This window comes from Marmota flaviventris, chromosome 16 (assembly GCF_047511675.1).
Source record: "Marmota flaviventris isolate mMarFla1 chromosome 16, mMarFla1.hap1, whole genome shotgun sequence".
Taxonomy (NCBI): domain Eukaryota; kingdom Metazoa; phylum Chordata; class Mammalia; order Rodentia; family Sciuridae; genus Marmota; species Marmota flaviventris.
In genome coordinates, this window is record NC_092513.1 from 44,498,516 (window position 1) to 44,516,061 (window position 17,546).

The 17,546-nt window shown below is 40.4% G+C and overlaps 1 protein-coding gene across 3 annotated transcripts in view; it reads left to right on the plus strand.

The window, feature by feature from the left end:
- Positions 1-17,546, plus strand: part of Kctd1 (potassium channel tetramerization domain containing 1) — a 186,414-nt gene that overhangs the window by 124,009 nt on the left and 44,859 nt on the right. For all 3 annotated transcript variants that reach the window (XM_071602828.1, XM_027935695.3, XM_027935694.3), the window contains exon 2: positions 13,863-14,041. In XM_071602828.1, the coding sequence (XP_071458929.1) occupies positions 13,863-14,041 (179 nt within the window). The remainder of the gene's footprint in view (positions 1-13,862; positions 14,042-17,546) is intronic.

Genomic DNA, 17,546 nt, shown 5'->3' on the forward strand with positions numbered 1-17,546 from the left:
TCAGGATTTTAAGGTACCTGAATCTCAAAACATTAGGCTTCAGCTCCCACCATCTTCAGAAGAAAGCTATTCAGAGACACATCACTCAGATTTGTTAGCAGCGTGGCTGGAACAAATTGCAAGCCCTGGAGACCCCTTTAGCCCTTGATTCCAAACTTGTTGTGGCCGCACATCATAACAACCCACTCACACGGGATCAAGTGCCCCCACTGTGGAATAAACAAGAGGACCTACAGGCAAACAAAAGGGCTTTAGAAACCGCCCTCCAGCAATCCAGGAGTCCAGTGTGACCCTTCCTCTCCGCGCACGCCTGTTCTTCCCGCACATCCTTCTTGTCACCTGTATTTTCCATCAGTTTCCCCTCCCACATCCCTCTCCCACTGTTTCGCTGATTTTTGTCACTTCTTCCTCCTCTTCCCCTTGCTTTCCATTTCTTCTTGGCCTCTTTTCCTGGGCCGCTCTGTCCCTTTCCTGCTCCTCTGACCGTGACCCCCTTTAATCCCCAGACACATTGCTTTTACCTACCTCGTTCTCCCGCCCCCACCGTTGTCTTGGCGCTATATACCATTGCTTGTGCTTAAATAACCGGGTAATAAAATTAAGCCCAGCCTCCTAAGAATACCTAAGATAACGCGCTGAAAGCCCCGCCCCCGGAAGTGCTCTAGCGCATGCGCAAGCAGTGGGTGGGAGCCCTGCTGGGTCTGACACCACTTTCTATGACCAGACTGCACCTGTAAAGTGTGTGTGTGGTAGGAGAGCGGTTGGTGGAGGTGAAAGTAAACCCCAGAATGTTTTGCCTCTAATTCTCAGTGGACCAACTTTTCTGACCCTGGGCAGCTAATCTAAATATAGCCTGTTCCTTTTTTGAAAAAGATGGTGTTGGCCTTGCTTCGCCCCGCCCCCCCCCCAGGACCTTTTAAAAGACTTTAAGGTTATGGTTGTTCGCAAAGACTTGGAAGTTCTGGAATCTGGTAAATAACTACTTCATATGCATTAGGCAGTGTGTAAATATAAGGTATGACTTCTTTCCTAATGCATTTCCAGTTTTACAGCAAACTTTTCTTCCCAATCAGGTTGATCTTTAAAATAAAGTTGGTTTGTTTTTTAATCCTGTTGGTATTTATTTTAAGATACGTCTCTAAGAACACAGATGTCCCCTTTACAGTGTGAAACTTGTAAAGAATAGCTCAATGCAATAAAATACTGAGAAAGCCGATGACTTCTCTGGGTCCTAGTGCTCCTTCAAACCCTTCTTCCTAATCTCTGCTTTCCATGTGAATTCTCATCCTCTGCTCCTAAGCCAGAAGTTCCATAAACTTCTATCCTCTCCGAAGTATCCCAAGAAACAAACCTCCTGTACTAATGCCAAGCCAGCAGTTCTGCTGCCAGGACTCCTAGGGTTATTGGCCTCAGTTGACTGTGGGCAGACCAGCTTCTGTCACACCATAAAGAGCAGATGCAGAGAATGCCATTCATTCATCTCCATATTTGTTTATTCAAAACCAGTTCCCATTAGCAGCTCCAAATGGGACCATGTGACAAAGAACCAGGATGACCCAAAGACCAGAAAAGAATTTGTCTACATCTTCTGAGGCTAAAGATCCCAGCAAGCACCAGGTATCACCTAGGAGAAGAGGTTTTGGCAAACCAACAGACTTCAGGCCTGCCCCCCAGCAGAATATATGGCCCATTGGTTCTAGTGCGAAAATACTGATATTTCTTCCCTCCAGTGCCTCCCTGTCTTATTTTTTATCACTGTTGCCTTTTTGTCACTGTGACTTAAGGAGGAAAAGTTTATTTGGGGCTCACAATTTTAGAGGTTTCAGTTCATGGTTGGTCGGGTCCATTGCTCTGGGCCTGAAGTAAGGCAGAAAATCATGGCAGAAGTGTGTGGCAAAGGAAGACTGCTCAGCTTACGGCATCCAGGAAGCAAAGAGAGAAAGAGAAGGGAGGGGACTGGGCCAAAAATACTCTTTCAGGGTATACCCCCAGTGATGTACTTCTTCCAACTGTGCCCTACCTGTCTACAGTTTCCACCACCTCCCAGTAGTCCACTCAGCTATCAATGGATTAATCCACTGATGAGGTCAGAACTCTCATAACCAATCACTTTCCAAGGGCTCCCCTTCTGGACATTGTTACATTGAGGACCAAGACTTTAACACATGAATCTTTGGTGGAACACTTTATATTAGAAACAGAACAATCACCCAGTATGTCTTAGGAGAGATTCTTATATTAATTTTAAAAAGTAACATTATATATCACTAAACCAGATTTTTCTATTCTCAAACTACTTTAAGATCACTCTGATATTTTAGAACAAAGCAAGATATAAGCAAACAAATAATACTCCAATAAAGTGATATTAAGTAAAGAATCTTTCCCTAGTAGGCATTTTGCACATTAAGCACCATATTTTATTGGTCATTTCCTCCTGCTAGTGAAAGCAAATAAAAAGAAGTAGTGATTAAAATTTAATCTTCTCAATCAGCTGAAGAAAATGGTGTGATTGTTAAGAAATCTCCCCGGGTTGGCCTCTTTACACTCATGCTTTTGGAATGCCTTTCACTACATGACCAGTTCTTCATTCTTGCAAAGGAATTTAGAATTCCTGTTCTAACCTCCTAAAATACTAGCTTTCTGAAGATATTTGCATCTCAATAGTTTATATATTTTTAAAATCATATGACAGGGAGTGTAGCTTAGTGGTAAAGCACTTGCCTAGCATGTGTGAGCCCAAGAACCACCAAAAATTTTTTAAAAAATGAATAATAAATCATACAAAATAGTAAAAATTCAGAACTGGAAAGAGTATTATAGACCATCTGGTCCAACTGTATATATTATAAATGGGACAATTGAAGTGAGAGATTTTATACTTTGCCAAGGCACATAATCCATTGGTGACTTAGCTTAGACTAAAGCTTGATTTCTTTTTTGCTGCATCTTCAAGAAAATATTTCTGAGTTTAGGAACCTTGATCCATGTCAACACCTAGTTTCCTATTTAACAGATAATTGGGTCGAGTTCGAAGTATCGTTCTTGTGATGTGAAATTCCAAATATAGGTGTTATTTAAAAATAATATGGCCTGGATTTGTAAGACCAAGACTGGGGCATTCTTTGCTCTACCAAGGTATTGTTTACCTTCAAAATAATTAACTTAAGGGCATCCAGAAGTAGCTCTCAGAGCATGTAAAGCATGCTCTTAAAATTTTATTTACATGGGTATCTCTTGTCTTCAGTAATTCCATGTGCATATGGCTAATTTCCACACTAAAGTCTCAACTCCCTGAGGAGCTGACTTCCATAGGGTCCTAATGTGGCCCCAAATAGAGTAGCCAGCCAACATTTTCTAAATGAATAAACAAACAAGCAAGTGAACTTTATATGAATGCATCATTATATAAAGTAGAATAAGCCATACATTTATAAAACCTATGTATCCTATTTTTTAAATTTTTTTTAATGGAGAAAAAGTCAGGTAAGTGGACACCTAAAAATCTAGGAGGAGGTTTCAAGAGACTGAATTAAGGTTGGAAGGAACACATTTGGCTTTGGATACTGTACTAGGCAAGGAATTTTTATGACCATATCTAAGAAATCAGTTAAGTCAAGCTTAGTGTCTATTTAGAGGCAGCTGGTCCTGTAGTTAGCACCTAGAATTAGGAGTTGGGGGAGTAAATAAAATGCCAGATCTCTGGGGAGAGGTGATAAGGAGACTGTGGCAGGCAGGGTGGGGGGGGGGGAGATGTCCACTTTCTGAGCCAGCTGGCTCCTGCCTCCTCTGTGACCACTGCTCATCCTTCTAGCCTTCCAGCAAGTTATGGTTGTCCCTAGACAGGCGGGGTGAAGGAATGTGGATGGGACGCACAGGAACAGACATCCCTTCTGGGAAAGCCAGAGCACATATGTAATAGGATAGTGGCAACCTTATCTTGGTACACAATGGCCAGCGTGTAAAATATCACAGTAAATCCATTACTAGGTAATTATAGGCTAAGCCACTTGACCTCAGAGTCAACTTCCTTCTCTGTGAAATGGTGATAATACTTAACATCGTGGAGGTTTCTGGTTTCAGTCTAGAAGGCCTGCCATGAGTGTTAGATGCCAGTTTGTTGCCAACCGTTGCTGCCATTTGCATTTTCCCTGCAAGAGAGCATGCAGAACCTGAGCTCTGGGAGGGTGGAGGTGTAGCTGTTCTGCACCTGCCAGGCCCCAGAGCCCAAGATGAAAGCAGTCGGGAATGGGAGGCAGGTGACCACATGGGCTCCAAGAGTGTGGAGACCTTGGGTGCCTGCCCCTTTCTTTCAGGATCAAACTAAATAGTCCTATGTGTCAGCTGAATATGAGCATACCATGACCTGAGGCCCATTTAATTTTCTGTTCCACACATTTCCTCCCTGGCAAGGAAATAAAGGGAAGGAAGATTATTCCTGAGTTCCCATTTCTGTCTTTCTTCATTTAGTTCTTTTAAAAATGTCAAAAAAGAAAAAGAAAAAAAAAGAAATCCCTATTATGAAGGTAAAATATAGCAGCATGCCAAAAGGATTACTAATTGATTTAATGGGGCAACACTGTGCTGGGGATTTTTTTCTTTTTTAAAATAGCATTTTTTTTTTTTTTTTTTGCATTCCGAAAGTAATAAATGTTCAACTCCTTATAACATAAAAGAATTTTAAAATCCCATAAACTGTTAACCCTGAAACTGCCAGTCATTTGAATACTACATTTTCAGTTTTTAAAATTAATATTCATGGTTGAGCTGTAGTGTGTATTTAAAAATATCCTAGTGTTTTAAAGTACATTTTTAAAAAATCTAAGCAATCTAAATTACTTGAGCTATAATAAACACATCAAAATGTCCTTTTTTCCTCAAGTTCATTTTCCTTTTGAAAAAAAAAAAAAGCAGAGAAATATTGACAAATAGTCTTTTCATGGCCTCAGCTTGGTAATCTAATAAGGGAATTTCTCAGATGCACATTTCATTAGGGAAAAGGCATGTGGAAGCACTCACTCTAGATCTGCCTGAGAGAGACTGTGCCTTGAAACAGATAAACAATAGTGACCCCTTGTCCCGGCCACAGCAAGAAAAGTAACAACTTCAGATTAAGAAAGCATTGTAGATTAATTTAACACGGTTACTGGTCATTTGGAAACAACTTTGAAGCACCCTGTTTTTGTTTTTTTTTTTTTTTTAATTTCTTTTTACTCTGTGTAAGTAAGATTTTTTTAATCTGAAAGGGAAAATTGGTGCAGCTCAAGTGCCATGTCATTTAAGGAACCCACAGTGATGATTTCATTCTCTGTTTCCTTTTATGCATTTTCTCCAGAGCACATAGCTAGCTCTTGGTCTGCTCTGACTTGTTTTCTTTTTATTTATCTGTACTTTGCAATATCATGCTTCCTCATATCAATGTCAGACGGTCTTTTTCATAGTCCTTGACTTCTCAACTACATAAAAGAGGTTCTATTCTTCTCACTGGGTACACAGAAGAATCTTCTGTACATATGGTTTGAAGGTTTCTTTTTTCGTGTGTGTGTATGCAGAAGATCAGAAATACCCTTGCCTCTCCATATCTTCTGGGGATCGATTATCCAACCCCGCAGATACCAAAATCCAATTTCCTCATACACAGTGGCATAGTAAGCAAGAGAGTACATATATACAAACTGCTGTGCCTTTTCCCTTTACATTCTTAGCATCAGGAAATGAGTAAGGTGTTGGAAACTTTATTGAAAAGCTGCTATTCACGATTTTTTTGTGTAGTGAGCTGACTGTATATTTTACTATTGTCTGTTTATAAAAGAAGAAAAAGTGTAATGTAGATCCTTGTTAAGTTTATCATATTTAATTGATGCAGATTTGTTGTTTGTTTTAGAATACTAACTCAAATTTTTTAAGAAATAAAAAGAAAGAAAAATAAAATGGCACGTTATTTGCACAAAACTTAATGCACATCTTCCCATAGACTTTAAACCATCTCTAGATTTCTTATAATACCTAATGCAGTATAAATGCTATGTAGACTCTTCTTATATTAATTAGTAAGGGAATAATGGCAAGAAAAAAATGTCTGTACATGTTCAATACAAATGCATTGTTTTAAATATACTTCTTGTCCTCAGTTGGTTGAATCTGCAGATGCGGAACCCAATGGGTTCAGTAGACCGACTGTAAACCTCATAGGTCCTTCTCTAAGCCAAGCTCTGTGTTACACACCTTCACAAACATTGTCTTATCTCCGGCCATCCTGACCTCGCTTGCAGTGGGAAGGTTTATCTCCATCCTTGAGGTGAGGAAGCTGGAGGCAGGGTTTGGAACTTCTCCAACATCACACAAAGGATGGAGCTGAACTTAATGCTCAGATTCCCCAAACCCAGGGCTCTTTCTCCTGCACCTCAATATATTCTGAATATGTAACTTTTAGCTATATACTTTTCAAAATTCTCAACTTAAAAAAATGCTTTTCATTAATATTTTTGGATGGAAATACTTCTTCAATTTATTGTGTATTTCAGATTCTGGGGTTTGATTTCTGAATGATTTAATTGTGGATGGTTTTGGTAATTAGCTATTGTTATAAGAGCTAGAAGACAGATAATCACACTTTTTAGAATGTGTGAGTTCCAAATAAGTAGACTTTATGAATTTGAAGGGGGATTTCATGACTAAAGTGAATAGAAATCTTGATGACAAATTCGAATGCTCAGGAGGTTTTTGGTCTAACTTTTTACTGCCTTCCAAATGGTTAAGATGAACAGAAACTGTCATCTAAATTATGAGTGCAATTCTCATCAAATGTGAAGCACTTTGGTGCTTTTTCTTTTCTTTATAAACTCTTGTGAAATTATCAGGAAAATTCATTCATATCACTTACCAGGGTCATTCTATTATTAGTTAAAACCCATAGAAACTAGTGAGCTTATGAGAGGTGCCCAGTAAACAATGCTTGAGTGAATGAAGAAACAAATGAGGCTTCTTTCAAAATACATCAACACTGCGGTTGGGTCTTGCTAGACGATCAAGTAACTATGGTTAAGAAAGTGATGTTTTTCAACAAGACCCGTTACTGAGAGTCCAAAAAGATTGTGTCATTCCTGAAATAACACTCCCAAGGTAACCACACATTTCCATCCTAGGAAGCAGGGTCCTTGCCTAAGATACTTTGATTATAGTTGGACTGCCAAAGGCAGATGTCAGAACTATCAGAAGTAGAATGAATCAGAATGTTCCCTTCTCCAAGCATGCTGTATGTGTGTGTGTGTGTGTGTGTGTGTGTGTGTGTGTCCTGTGTGTGCTGGGGGGCAAGTCCAGAGGAGATTAACACATTTTAAATCCAATTTAAAATTTGTGGAAAAGTTCTGACCGTTACTGTTTTCTTTTTTTTTTTTAACTGCTGTATTGAATGCTATGAAATAAAACATCAAATAACATATTCTACCATCAACATGCTTATCTGGAAGTGTCGCTAAAAAGACAAAGACCGTTTCTTTCCCTAGCAAGATGTGATAGAATCCAACTTGATAGTGAAATGTGACATAAAACAGGACCATACTTTCTTAACAAATAAAATCATTAAAACTCATTTTAAACTTCAGCTCATTTGTTCTAAGCAGTGCCCCAGGGATCCTGTTTCAACAGCACATGGGTAGTTTAGACTTAGGAGACAAATTTTTTATTAGCTTGTTTTGGAAGATGCCTGAAGTCAAATCCCTTGAAGGATTATACCTCCAAATAACTCATCGTTACTCTGCTGGGTAGGTGGGCAAACTGCAGAAAACTGGAGGCAGCTGGAAGATGGAAATTTTGAAGATTAACTGATCAACAAGCCTGGAAATATGTGGGAAAAGATATGGAAAAGGGAGGAAGTAGAAATAAAATGCTAGAGGGATGTTTCATGTCAGAGTAGTGTAGGCTGATTCAGTGAATTCTATGATTCTATGAAAGGAAATAATACACACTTTTTTTTTTTTTTTTTAAGTGTTGCTGGGGATTGAACTCAGGGCCTTGCACGTGCCAGGCAAGTTGTTCCACTGAGCTACACCCACAGCCCTTGGCTTTTCAAGAAGGCAGCATTTCAGCTGGGCACAGTGGCTCATGCCTATAATCCCAGCCACTCAGGAAGCTGAGGCAGGAGGCTCACAAGTTCAAAGCCAGCCTCAGCAAAAGTGAGGTGCTAAGCAACTCAGTGAAACCCTGTTTCTAAAGAAAATACAAAATAGAGCTGGGGATGATGCTCAATGGTCAAGTGCCCCTGAGTTCAATCCCTGGTACCCCCCTCAAAAAAAAAAAAAAAAAAAAGAAGGTGGTGGCAGCATTCACAGAAAGTTGAGTGAATATTCAAACAAGAAAATGTTCTGATTGGATGAATTTTTTCCAGATTATTTTTAGTAGAGATTACAATAAAGTGAGTACAACTTTGGAGAACATAGGTACACACCTGTGTGACCACACAGATCAGGAAGTTGGATTTTCTAGTTCTCCAGAGGCTTCTCCTGGACCCTCCCAGTCAGTAGCCCTGGAGTGACCAGTGTTCTGGTCTTTGTCACCACAGATGTGTCTTGCCTGCCTGTCACTTCACATGACAGAACCACACAGGACAGGCTCTGGTCTGCCTGGCTCCTCTCTGTCCAATCCAGGGGAATCCATTCTGTTTTCCTCATTGTGTGGCTTTTAATTTCTATCATTTTTCATAATGTCATCGAGGAAGAGAGAAATGCCATTAGAAAGGGTGAGGAAAAGGAATGTGTGGTGTGGGTCCGATGACTTTTGTGTTCACTTCTAAAATGCCCCTTCTCCATCACACAAGCATTATGATCAAATATTGTAAATATTAAGAAATATTCAAGCCCAGTTGACTCTGCCATCCAATATGATAGGCACTAGCCACAGGGAGCTAAGTTAAAATTTGCATTAATTAACATACATTAAGATGAAAAATTCATTTCCTCAGTCACACTAGCCACACTTCAAATGCTCAGGTAGCTACCATAGTGAATGGTGCAGATAGAGAACATTCCCATTACTGCAGAAAGTTCCACTATCTATTAGCTCCCTCCTCCTCCTCCTCCTCTTTCTCTTTTCCTAATGTAAGGATGCTATGGTGGGTTTGGTTTTGTTTAATTATAAATTATTGTTTAATTCTGTGGCTCTCAGATCATCATCATCCTGATTTCTCTTTCCTGCATTATCCCACCACCTTGGGGGAAGAAATAAGTGATCGGATCCTGGTACCATATTCAAGTTTTAATAATGAGAATGTACCATGGCTTCTCCTACTTTGGGGCCTTGGCAGTACTGCCTAGAACCGTCTTTTCAGCACCCCAGTGTTTGTTAACTGCTCATCCATAAGATCTCATCTTAGACTTTCTCTGGGGACCCTTCCCATCCTCCCCTGACAGCCCCCAAGGCTGGACTAAGTGACCCTTCCATTAAGCTGCTGTAGTAACCTTACCTTCACCTGCCCTGATCATATGCATTTCTTGGTCTCTCTCTTCCACTGTTCAACAAGCATGGAAGGCCAGGGCCCAGTCTGTCTTGTTCTCTGGTTGCCTAGCCAGTGCCTGGCACTGAGGAGATGTTAATAAACACTGTGGAGGGAAAGAACAATGGGCTGCACAAGGAAGGGGCAAGAACCTCCTGGCTTAATATTGGGGTAGGCTTCCTTTCCCTGGGACAGTTCCAGAAGGGGCTTAGCAGAGACAGCTTTCCATCTGACCAGCTTTTGGAATATCTTCGGTGCTCTCAGCTGCTTCTTCAACAGAGTAAAGGCACATCCAAGTCCTTTGTACTCTTTCTGGTTAGAGTTTATGGCTTTCCTGTCTTCAGAAGTCATACTGAAAGACATATGCAGACAAAGAAGATGATGGGGGAAATGATTAAAGGGAAACACAGATGGAAAGTGGAGTTGAAGAAGGGTGATAACATGTTAGAAAATTCTGCTGCGTCTATCAACAGGAAGCTGTTCTTAGCCTGACAGGCTGTGTCTCCCAACGCTGAACAACCTCCCAGGGAGGCAGCCATAACAGGAAAGATATTTTACCAGGAGAGGGGACAGAAATCCCAAGTCGGACTAGCTTGAAAAATAAAGATGGTGGCCAGGCACAGTGACACATGCCTATAATCCCAGCAGCACAGGAGGCTAAGGCAAGTGGATCACGAGTTCGAAACCAACCTCAGCAACTTGGTAAGGCCCTGTCTCAAAAATAAAATATGAAAAAGGGTTGCAGATATAGCTCAGTGATTACATGCCCCTGGATTCAATTCGTGGTACCAAATAAATAAACATGGTTATTTTCCCAATTATAAATTATTGTTTAATTCTGTGGCTCTCAGATCATCATCATCCTGATTTCTCTTTCCTGCATTATCCCACCACCTTGGGGGAAGAAATAAGTGATCGGATCCTGGTACCATATTCAAGTTTTAATTTTGAGAATGTACCATGGCTTCTCCTACTTTGGGGCCTTGGCAGTACTGCCTAGAACCGTCTTTTCAGAAATCTGGAAATTGGAGGCTCAGAGTTGGTTGATTCAGTGAGGACCCAGATTCTTTGCAACTTTCAACTCTGCTGTCCTGGGCTTTGGATTTATTCTGGCTTCCTAGGCTTCTAGGGAGAGGACTATGGCATTGTGGGTAGGGCATCCCACGCAAGATCTCAATATCTAGGTAAAGATGAAAAAAATGTCAGCTCCAGTCACTGGTAAGGGGAGAGTATTGCCACAATTGCATTCAATGAAGCAACTTGCCTGGGGCAGTGGGGCATGCCTGTAATCCCAGCAGCTTGGGAGGCAAAGGCAAGAGAATCGAGTTCAAAGCCAGCCACAGCAAAAAGCAAGGTGCTAAGTGACTCAGTGAGACCCTGTCTCTAAATAAAATATAAAATAGGCCAGGGGATGTGGCCCAGTGGTCAGGTGCCCCTGAGTTCAATCCCAGGTACCCCCCTCAGCCAAAATGAAGCAACTAGAGTAGATGGGATAGATACTGAATGATAGCTCCAGCCACCATTCAAATGCCAAGATCTCCCATCTCAAGTACTGTCTCCCAGCCCCAGTCTATGGATTTTAAAAGTTCTTTCAGTCTATGCCCATACAGAAAATAGCAAATGAAATCCAGACTCTATTAGCTAATATCAGTTAATGCCTTAGAAACGACTGTGTCTGAGGGAACATGTACAGAGCAAGAAGAGCCCAGAGATGGGGAGAGAGCCTAGGAAGGGAGCCTCAAGGTCTCAGCAAGACCAGTTCTAATCCTTGCCCCTAAGAGTTTATCCCCCATCCCCAGCTGAAGAAACTGGTTTAATTTTAAATTTAGCAATATCCATCCATTTATGATTTACAGTGTAAATGGCATATATTCTGAGAAATCTGGAATCCTTCAACCAATCAGTTATGCTTTAATTTTTTTTCCCCTCCTTCTATGGAGACCTCGGAGTGTTAGAAGCTGTGCTGAATGAGGTCACAGTCTAACGACAGTATTAACCCTGCAAATCTGTTCATTTTCGCCTGAGCACCCTCAGGCAGAATAGAGAACGTGTCCAATTGAAAAACTATTACAGACTCCGCAGTACCGGGATGGGCTGGATTGTAACAGGGAGGGTGTGTGTGTGTGTGTGTGTGTGTGTGTGTGTGTGTGTGTGTTGCCAGGAAATCAGTTTCTCAAAGAAGTCAGGTAGTATGTGTCTCTTAAAAATAGGAGTTATATGATTGCTTTTTAAGAGGAAAATGTGTTTGCTTTCACCCACAATTTAAAATGCTTACTTCTAATACTTGTGAACCGTAACTGTCTTATATGTCCTACCATCTGTGATTTTTTAACTTTTCCCCTACCCAATATCCCTTTAACTCCCTCTCTTTGTGCATTGTAAACATCATTTTGTGCCTTTAATCTCTATTTTGCATTATTAAAAATACCCAGGAGTAGAATAAAGAATAGTGAACACCTATGAACCCACCAGCCAATTTAAGAACTAAAAGACTAACTCTTTTTTTCTGTGATGATTTCTGGGCTCTGTTTAATTCAGCGTGCAGAGAGGCACCACACAGATGGTAAACATTTTGTGCAAAGGCCCAATCACCACTCCATTCATAGTGGATGTTGAGTTTCAGAAAGCACATGCAGTCTCAGTCTTGCTTGGACATGTGGTTAATGCTAACTAGACTAACAGTTGTGCCCCAGGTAACTCCTCAAGCTGTTCCAGATCATGAAACCTATGATGTTTTGCAAATTTATATTTTATCATGCTGTGTTTTAAGCACAAAGACTTGATGACTTCCCCTTTGTAATCTCCATCAAAGGCATTTTTCAAAATCCCCTTAGTAGCCTTATCACTGGCTTTGGCACACATTGTGTGTGTGTGTGTTTGAAAACAGTCTCCGGCTAAATTATAAATCTGAAAGGATGTGTGTATGACAGTCTTACAGAATTCATACATAAATGCTATTTTAGCTTATTTCTCCATTGTATACTCTAAATATTTGACCCTCATTCAATGCCAGGGACCTGACTTGACTTGTCTGTGGTTTAGGCTCTAATTTGAAAGCAATCAACCCTGTTTGGATAGTGTTTGAGACACTTATATTGTGTCCATGGTAAAGATATAATATTTTATTTTCTCAAGGGTACAGTTTCCTAAACATGCTATGGCTGCCACCACACGCTGTTCCCATCCTGGTCTGGTGGCTCAACTTGCACCTCTGCCTGTTCGGGCTACTTGTTGCCATGACAACATCTTCCTCACTTCCACTTGGGGAACCTGGTTTCTTCAGGCACAGGATGTGAGGGTGATCTGGCTGCAACATCTGTCACCCTATTGAACGCTAGAGTTGATTCGGTTGATCTGGCGGAATAGGCAGGTGTCCCCTTCCTCCCTCACCGCTCCTCATGCATCCCTCCCAAAGCTGCACGTTCCATCCCAGAGAATGACCTTCCCTGACAGAGGAGGACGATTCTTCCGTCAAGGATCTATGAGTAGCTGCTCTCTCCTGCTAGAACTTCCAAACAAGCTCTCAAGAAGTGAGGCATAGGGAAGAGCCACTTGATCGTGGTTCACAAGCACATATTTATCACCTGAGGGTATATTCTTTTCTAAGTGTCCCCAGACCCACAGTCTCATTGGAAGAGAAACAGGGAACAAGCCAGTACAAACAAATAGAATATCAGTTTGTTTGTTTTTGGTTTTGTCTGTTTTCAATACTGTGGTTTGAATTTAGGGCCTTAAACATTCTAGACAAGTTCTTTACCACTGAGCAACATCGCCAGCCCTCCGTTGATTTTTTTTCAATCTGTTGACTAATAAATGTATCATACCTCTTTGCAAGGTTGTAACTATGTGAGCTGATGGCTAGAACTATTATGCCCTCTTTTTCTTAATTCAAAAAACAGAAATTTAAGAAAACACTTTGTGAACATAGTGCCGAAGGTCTGTTTTGATGCCATGTTCATAGCAATGAGCAAGTTTCCAAAGAGAAGTATAAATCATACATATTTTATTTAGATGTATATTATTTTAAGCGTTGATTATCTTTTCATTTGGGATGAATAGAATTTCTCCACGTGCCGTTTACCAATTGTTAAATGTGAGAATTCATTAGTATAATAAATCCTCATTGCCCTCAGAATTACTCGAAATGAACATTCATTCAAGCTCCTGGATTTTAAACACATGAAAGTTTTCTTTTGTTACAGAATTTGTTTTTCTGATAATCATTCTAACAAAAGGGAGAGAGCTTGATGATTTTTCAGATTTTATTACCAAGTGAATATCAGCATTATCACTGGCTTATTTTTTTATGATCTATGTATTTCCTTTCCACTGATAAGAGAAACAATGTCTAAACTTGCTTATCTCTCTGTAGGACAGTCGGCCCAATATGTCAAGACCTCTGATCACTAGATCCCCTGCATCTCCACTGAACAACCAAGGCATTCCTACTCCAGCACAACTCACAAAATCCAATGCGCCTGTCCACATCGATGTGGGCGGCCACATGTACACCAGCAGCCTGGCTACCCTCACCAAATACCCCGAATCAAGGTAATCTGGAATATGGGAGAATCAGACTCAGAAGTGCATGCATTTGATGACTTAACTGTTTTTCCTTTGACCAGCAGAGCAGCATGGCCTGGCCAAGGCCAGAAGTAGAACACAGGCTGCAGAGGCTGCTCTTGGACGTGTCTGTGCATCTTCCCCCATCACAGTTTGGCCTGCAGCCTAGTCGAGTACATGTACAAATGTCACTCAGGAGTGGAGTTCTTTGATATTTTGCTCAACCGAGCAAGATCTTTATGATTCTCAATGTCATACAAAAGGGACAATGATTTTTCCCCCACCCCACCTCCTTTTTTTTTTCCTGTCCTCTTCTTCTTCTAAAATATATATTTTTAAAAATTCTGACAATCTTTTTTTAATTTATTCTAATTAGAGAGGTCACTTGGCCTATCACTTTGTGAACTAGAAAAAAAAACCTGAGACACTCTTATCAGTTTCTTATCAGCACAATATTTAGAATAGTATGCAAAAGCCCAGGAAGCCAAGATAGTCTTGTTAAAAGTCAGGGGTGGAGGGAGCATACAGCTCAAGGCTTATAAATAGTACCAAGAGGGAAAACAGTTTACAAATAGGTAGTGTACATTTATGATTATCCTCACCCACCCCTTTCTAAAGCAGTTCCAAGGAAGAAATTTCCTTTGCACCCTGGGACATTCCCCACCCAGCCACTGGTTCTGCCCAGATCCGACATGGGAATTTATCTTCACCAGCTTAGCTGGCAGCTGAGGGAGGAGGTATGAGCTCATGTGGGCCAATGTCAGGAGAAAGGGTGTTTCTCTACTTTCTTCTGTTCTTTGGAATTAGAGATGCACTACCTGGGCTTCCAGAGGGCACCAGTTTGCTTTTTTTTTTTTTTTTTTTTTAAGAGAGAGAGAGAATTTTTTAATATTTATTTTTTAGTTTTCGGTGGACACAACAACTTTATTTTTATGTGGTGCTGAGGATCAAACCCAGCGCCCCGTGCATGCCAGGTGAGCGTGCTACCACTTGAGCCACATCCCCAGCCTACCAGTTTGTATTTTTAAAGACTGTCACATAAAGTGACCCATACCTGCTAGCTTATAGCCTAAGTAGATAGTACTGAATAAAACTCAACATCATCCTGAAAATGGCATGAAGACTGCTGTTTTGTTTTCCAGTTTTTTAAATCTCTGTCAACTGATATTTTAGAAAAGTAAAAAAGAAAGATGAAATATTTGATTTCCAGATTTATCCCTAATCAAAATGAAATGTTGTTAAAAAATTGATTTCTATTCAATCATCCACAAAACTATTTTAAAATAAAAAAATAACTATTAGTATTGAGTCTCTACCTTCCCTAAGTAGACGCTACAAAATCATGTTATAATAATGGCTATTTTTAAGAGTATTATTATATAAACAGTGTTCTTTAAAAAAAATGCATTTTTCCATTCCTGCTAACTTTTGCTAATACAAGTGCCAACAACAGGAAATCACTGTTGGCCCTTCAGAGGAGAGTTAATTCCAGGAGCAAGCCATAAAATGTGCATGAGCGTCAAATAATCAATCCTCATTGGTATGAAATTCACTGGTCTATAACCTTTTGCCTCAGTTTGCCTTTTAAACTTCTGAAATATAGGAGGGAAGTTAATACGGGTCCAGGATACCTTGCCTGAAGGGCCTGGGATCAGGGATGCTTCAGATTTTGGATGGGGGGGGGGTGTGGATATTTGCATGTAAGTAATAAGATCTTTTGGGGATGACACCCAACTCTAAATACAAATTTCATTTATATTTTATATACATATGTAGGCTGAAGATAGTTTTGTACAATATTTTTAATAATTTTGTGCATGAAATAAACTTTTATAGAGTGGAATTTTCCATTTGTGGTGTCAGGTTGACACTCCAAAGGTTTTGGATTTGGGAGCATTTCAGAATTTGGATTTGGGGGTTAGGGATACTCACCCCATAGTACGCCATTTCTCCATGCCTTAGGCAACTGGTTTTCTTCTAGCTGCTCATTGCAGCTGGGTGAGTCTTGTTCCCTGACTAATATCCCATGGGATTTGGCTCTTTGTGCAGCTCCCTGGTCTCACCTAGCCTCTTAGCAGCGGTAGAAGATAAAGCATTAAAGACTCTTTTCCTTCAGGTCCCATCTTTCAAATAATTTGCCACTTTTATCATTTTGATGCTGCATGTTTTAGATAAAGACCTCAAATTGTGTCTCACTTGAAGAGTCTTCTCCCTCTCTCTCTCACCACCCCCTGTACCGGGGGAATCAAACACAGGGGTGCTTTACCACTGAGCCATATACCCAGCCCTTTCTCTGTTTCACTTTGATACAGGGTCTTGCTAAGTTGATCAGGCTCTTGCTAAATTGATCCTCTGTCTTAACCTCCCTAGTTGCTGGGATTATAGTCTTGTGCACAGCGCTCAGCCATTAGGGATTCTTTCTTAGTCCGACTTGCCAAAAGAGAGTCCATTTTTGTCCCTTATTATCCACACCCTACAAATGCACCAGATTCCCCAGATCTCATTATTCTCTAACCTATAGTGCCTTATGGTAGTGGTCACATGCGGCTCTCGAATGCTTAAAATGTGACCAGTCCAAACTGGTCAGCCTTCTAAGTGAAAAAGACATACTGGATTTTTAAGAAATAGTACCGGAAAGAAAATTCTATAAAATATCTCAATAATTCTATTGATTTCATGTCAGAATGATAATTTATTGAGTATATTATTAAAATTAATTTCACTTGTTTTTTACTTTTTTAATGTGGCTACTAAAAAATATAAAACTGTAGTGTCTTGTTTTCATTTCAATTGGATAGTGCTAAACCGTGAATAGATGTTTATGGATCTAATTAAACCTGCCCTTTCCCCAACCTAATACTTATACACATCAAAAATTGAATTTCTCTTTAACCAACATAATTAGGAAAGAATGGTTCTTCTTCCTTTCCCAAACTTTCCTTGTGTTTCCTGTCATGAGAGCAATTGCAAAAATCTTTCCCCCACCCCTGGGGCACTAGGGATGGAGCCCCAGACCTTATGCATGCTAAGCATGGGCTCTACCACTGAGCTATATCCCCAGCCCAAGTAAAATTGATTTGATCTGTTCATTCTGTGTTTGGATGCAGACTTTGCTATTTGCCTAGTAGTTGTTAGGTGGGCAGGTAGGTTTAATTGCTGACTGCCTGTCTTCTGTCTTGTAAAATAGGCACAAATATGTCTTCTTGCAAGGTTATTGGAAGGATTAAATGTGATTATGAAAATCATGCCTTGGCCTTCTGCCCAACACTAGTATAATCTTCTGCCAAACCCAGCAATTCTTTCTTTGTAGACTGCCTTCCAAATTCCACATAGATCCCATTCCTTCCTTTTCCAGGTCAGGCAACAGCCTGACACCTGGATTACCAAGTTTTCAGGGAACTCCTCATCTGTACCTCTTGTCTTTCCTCTTAAATACCCCCACCTCATGCTTATACTTATCTTTAAGAGATATTTTTAAGCTTATATCAAGATG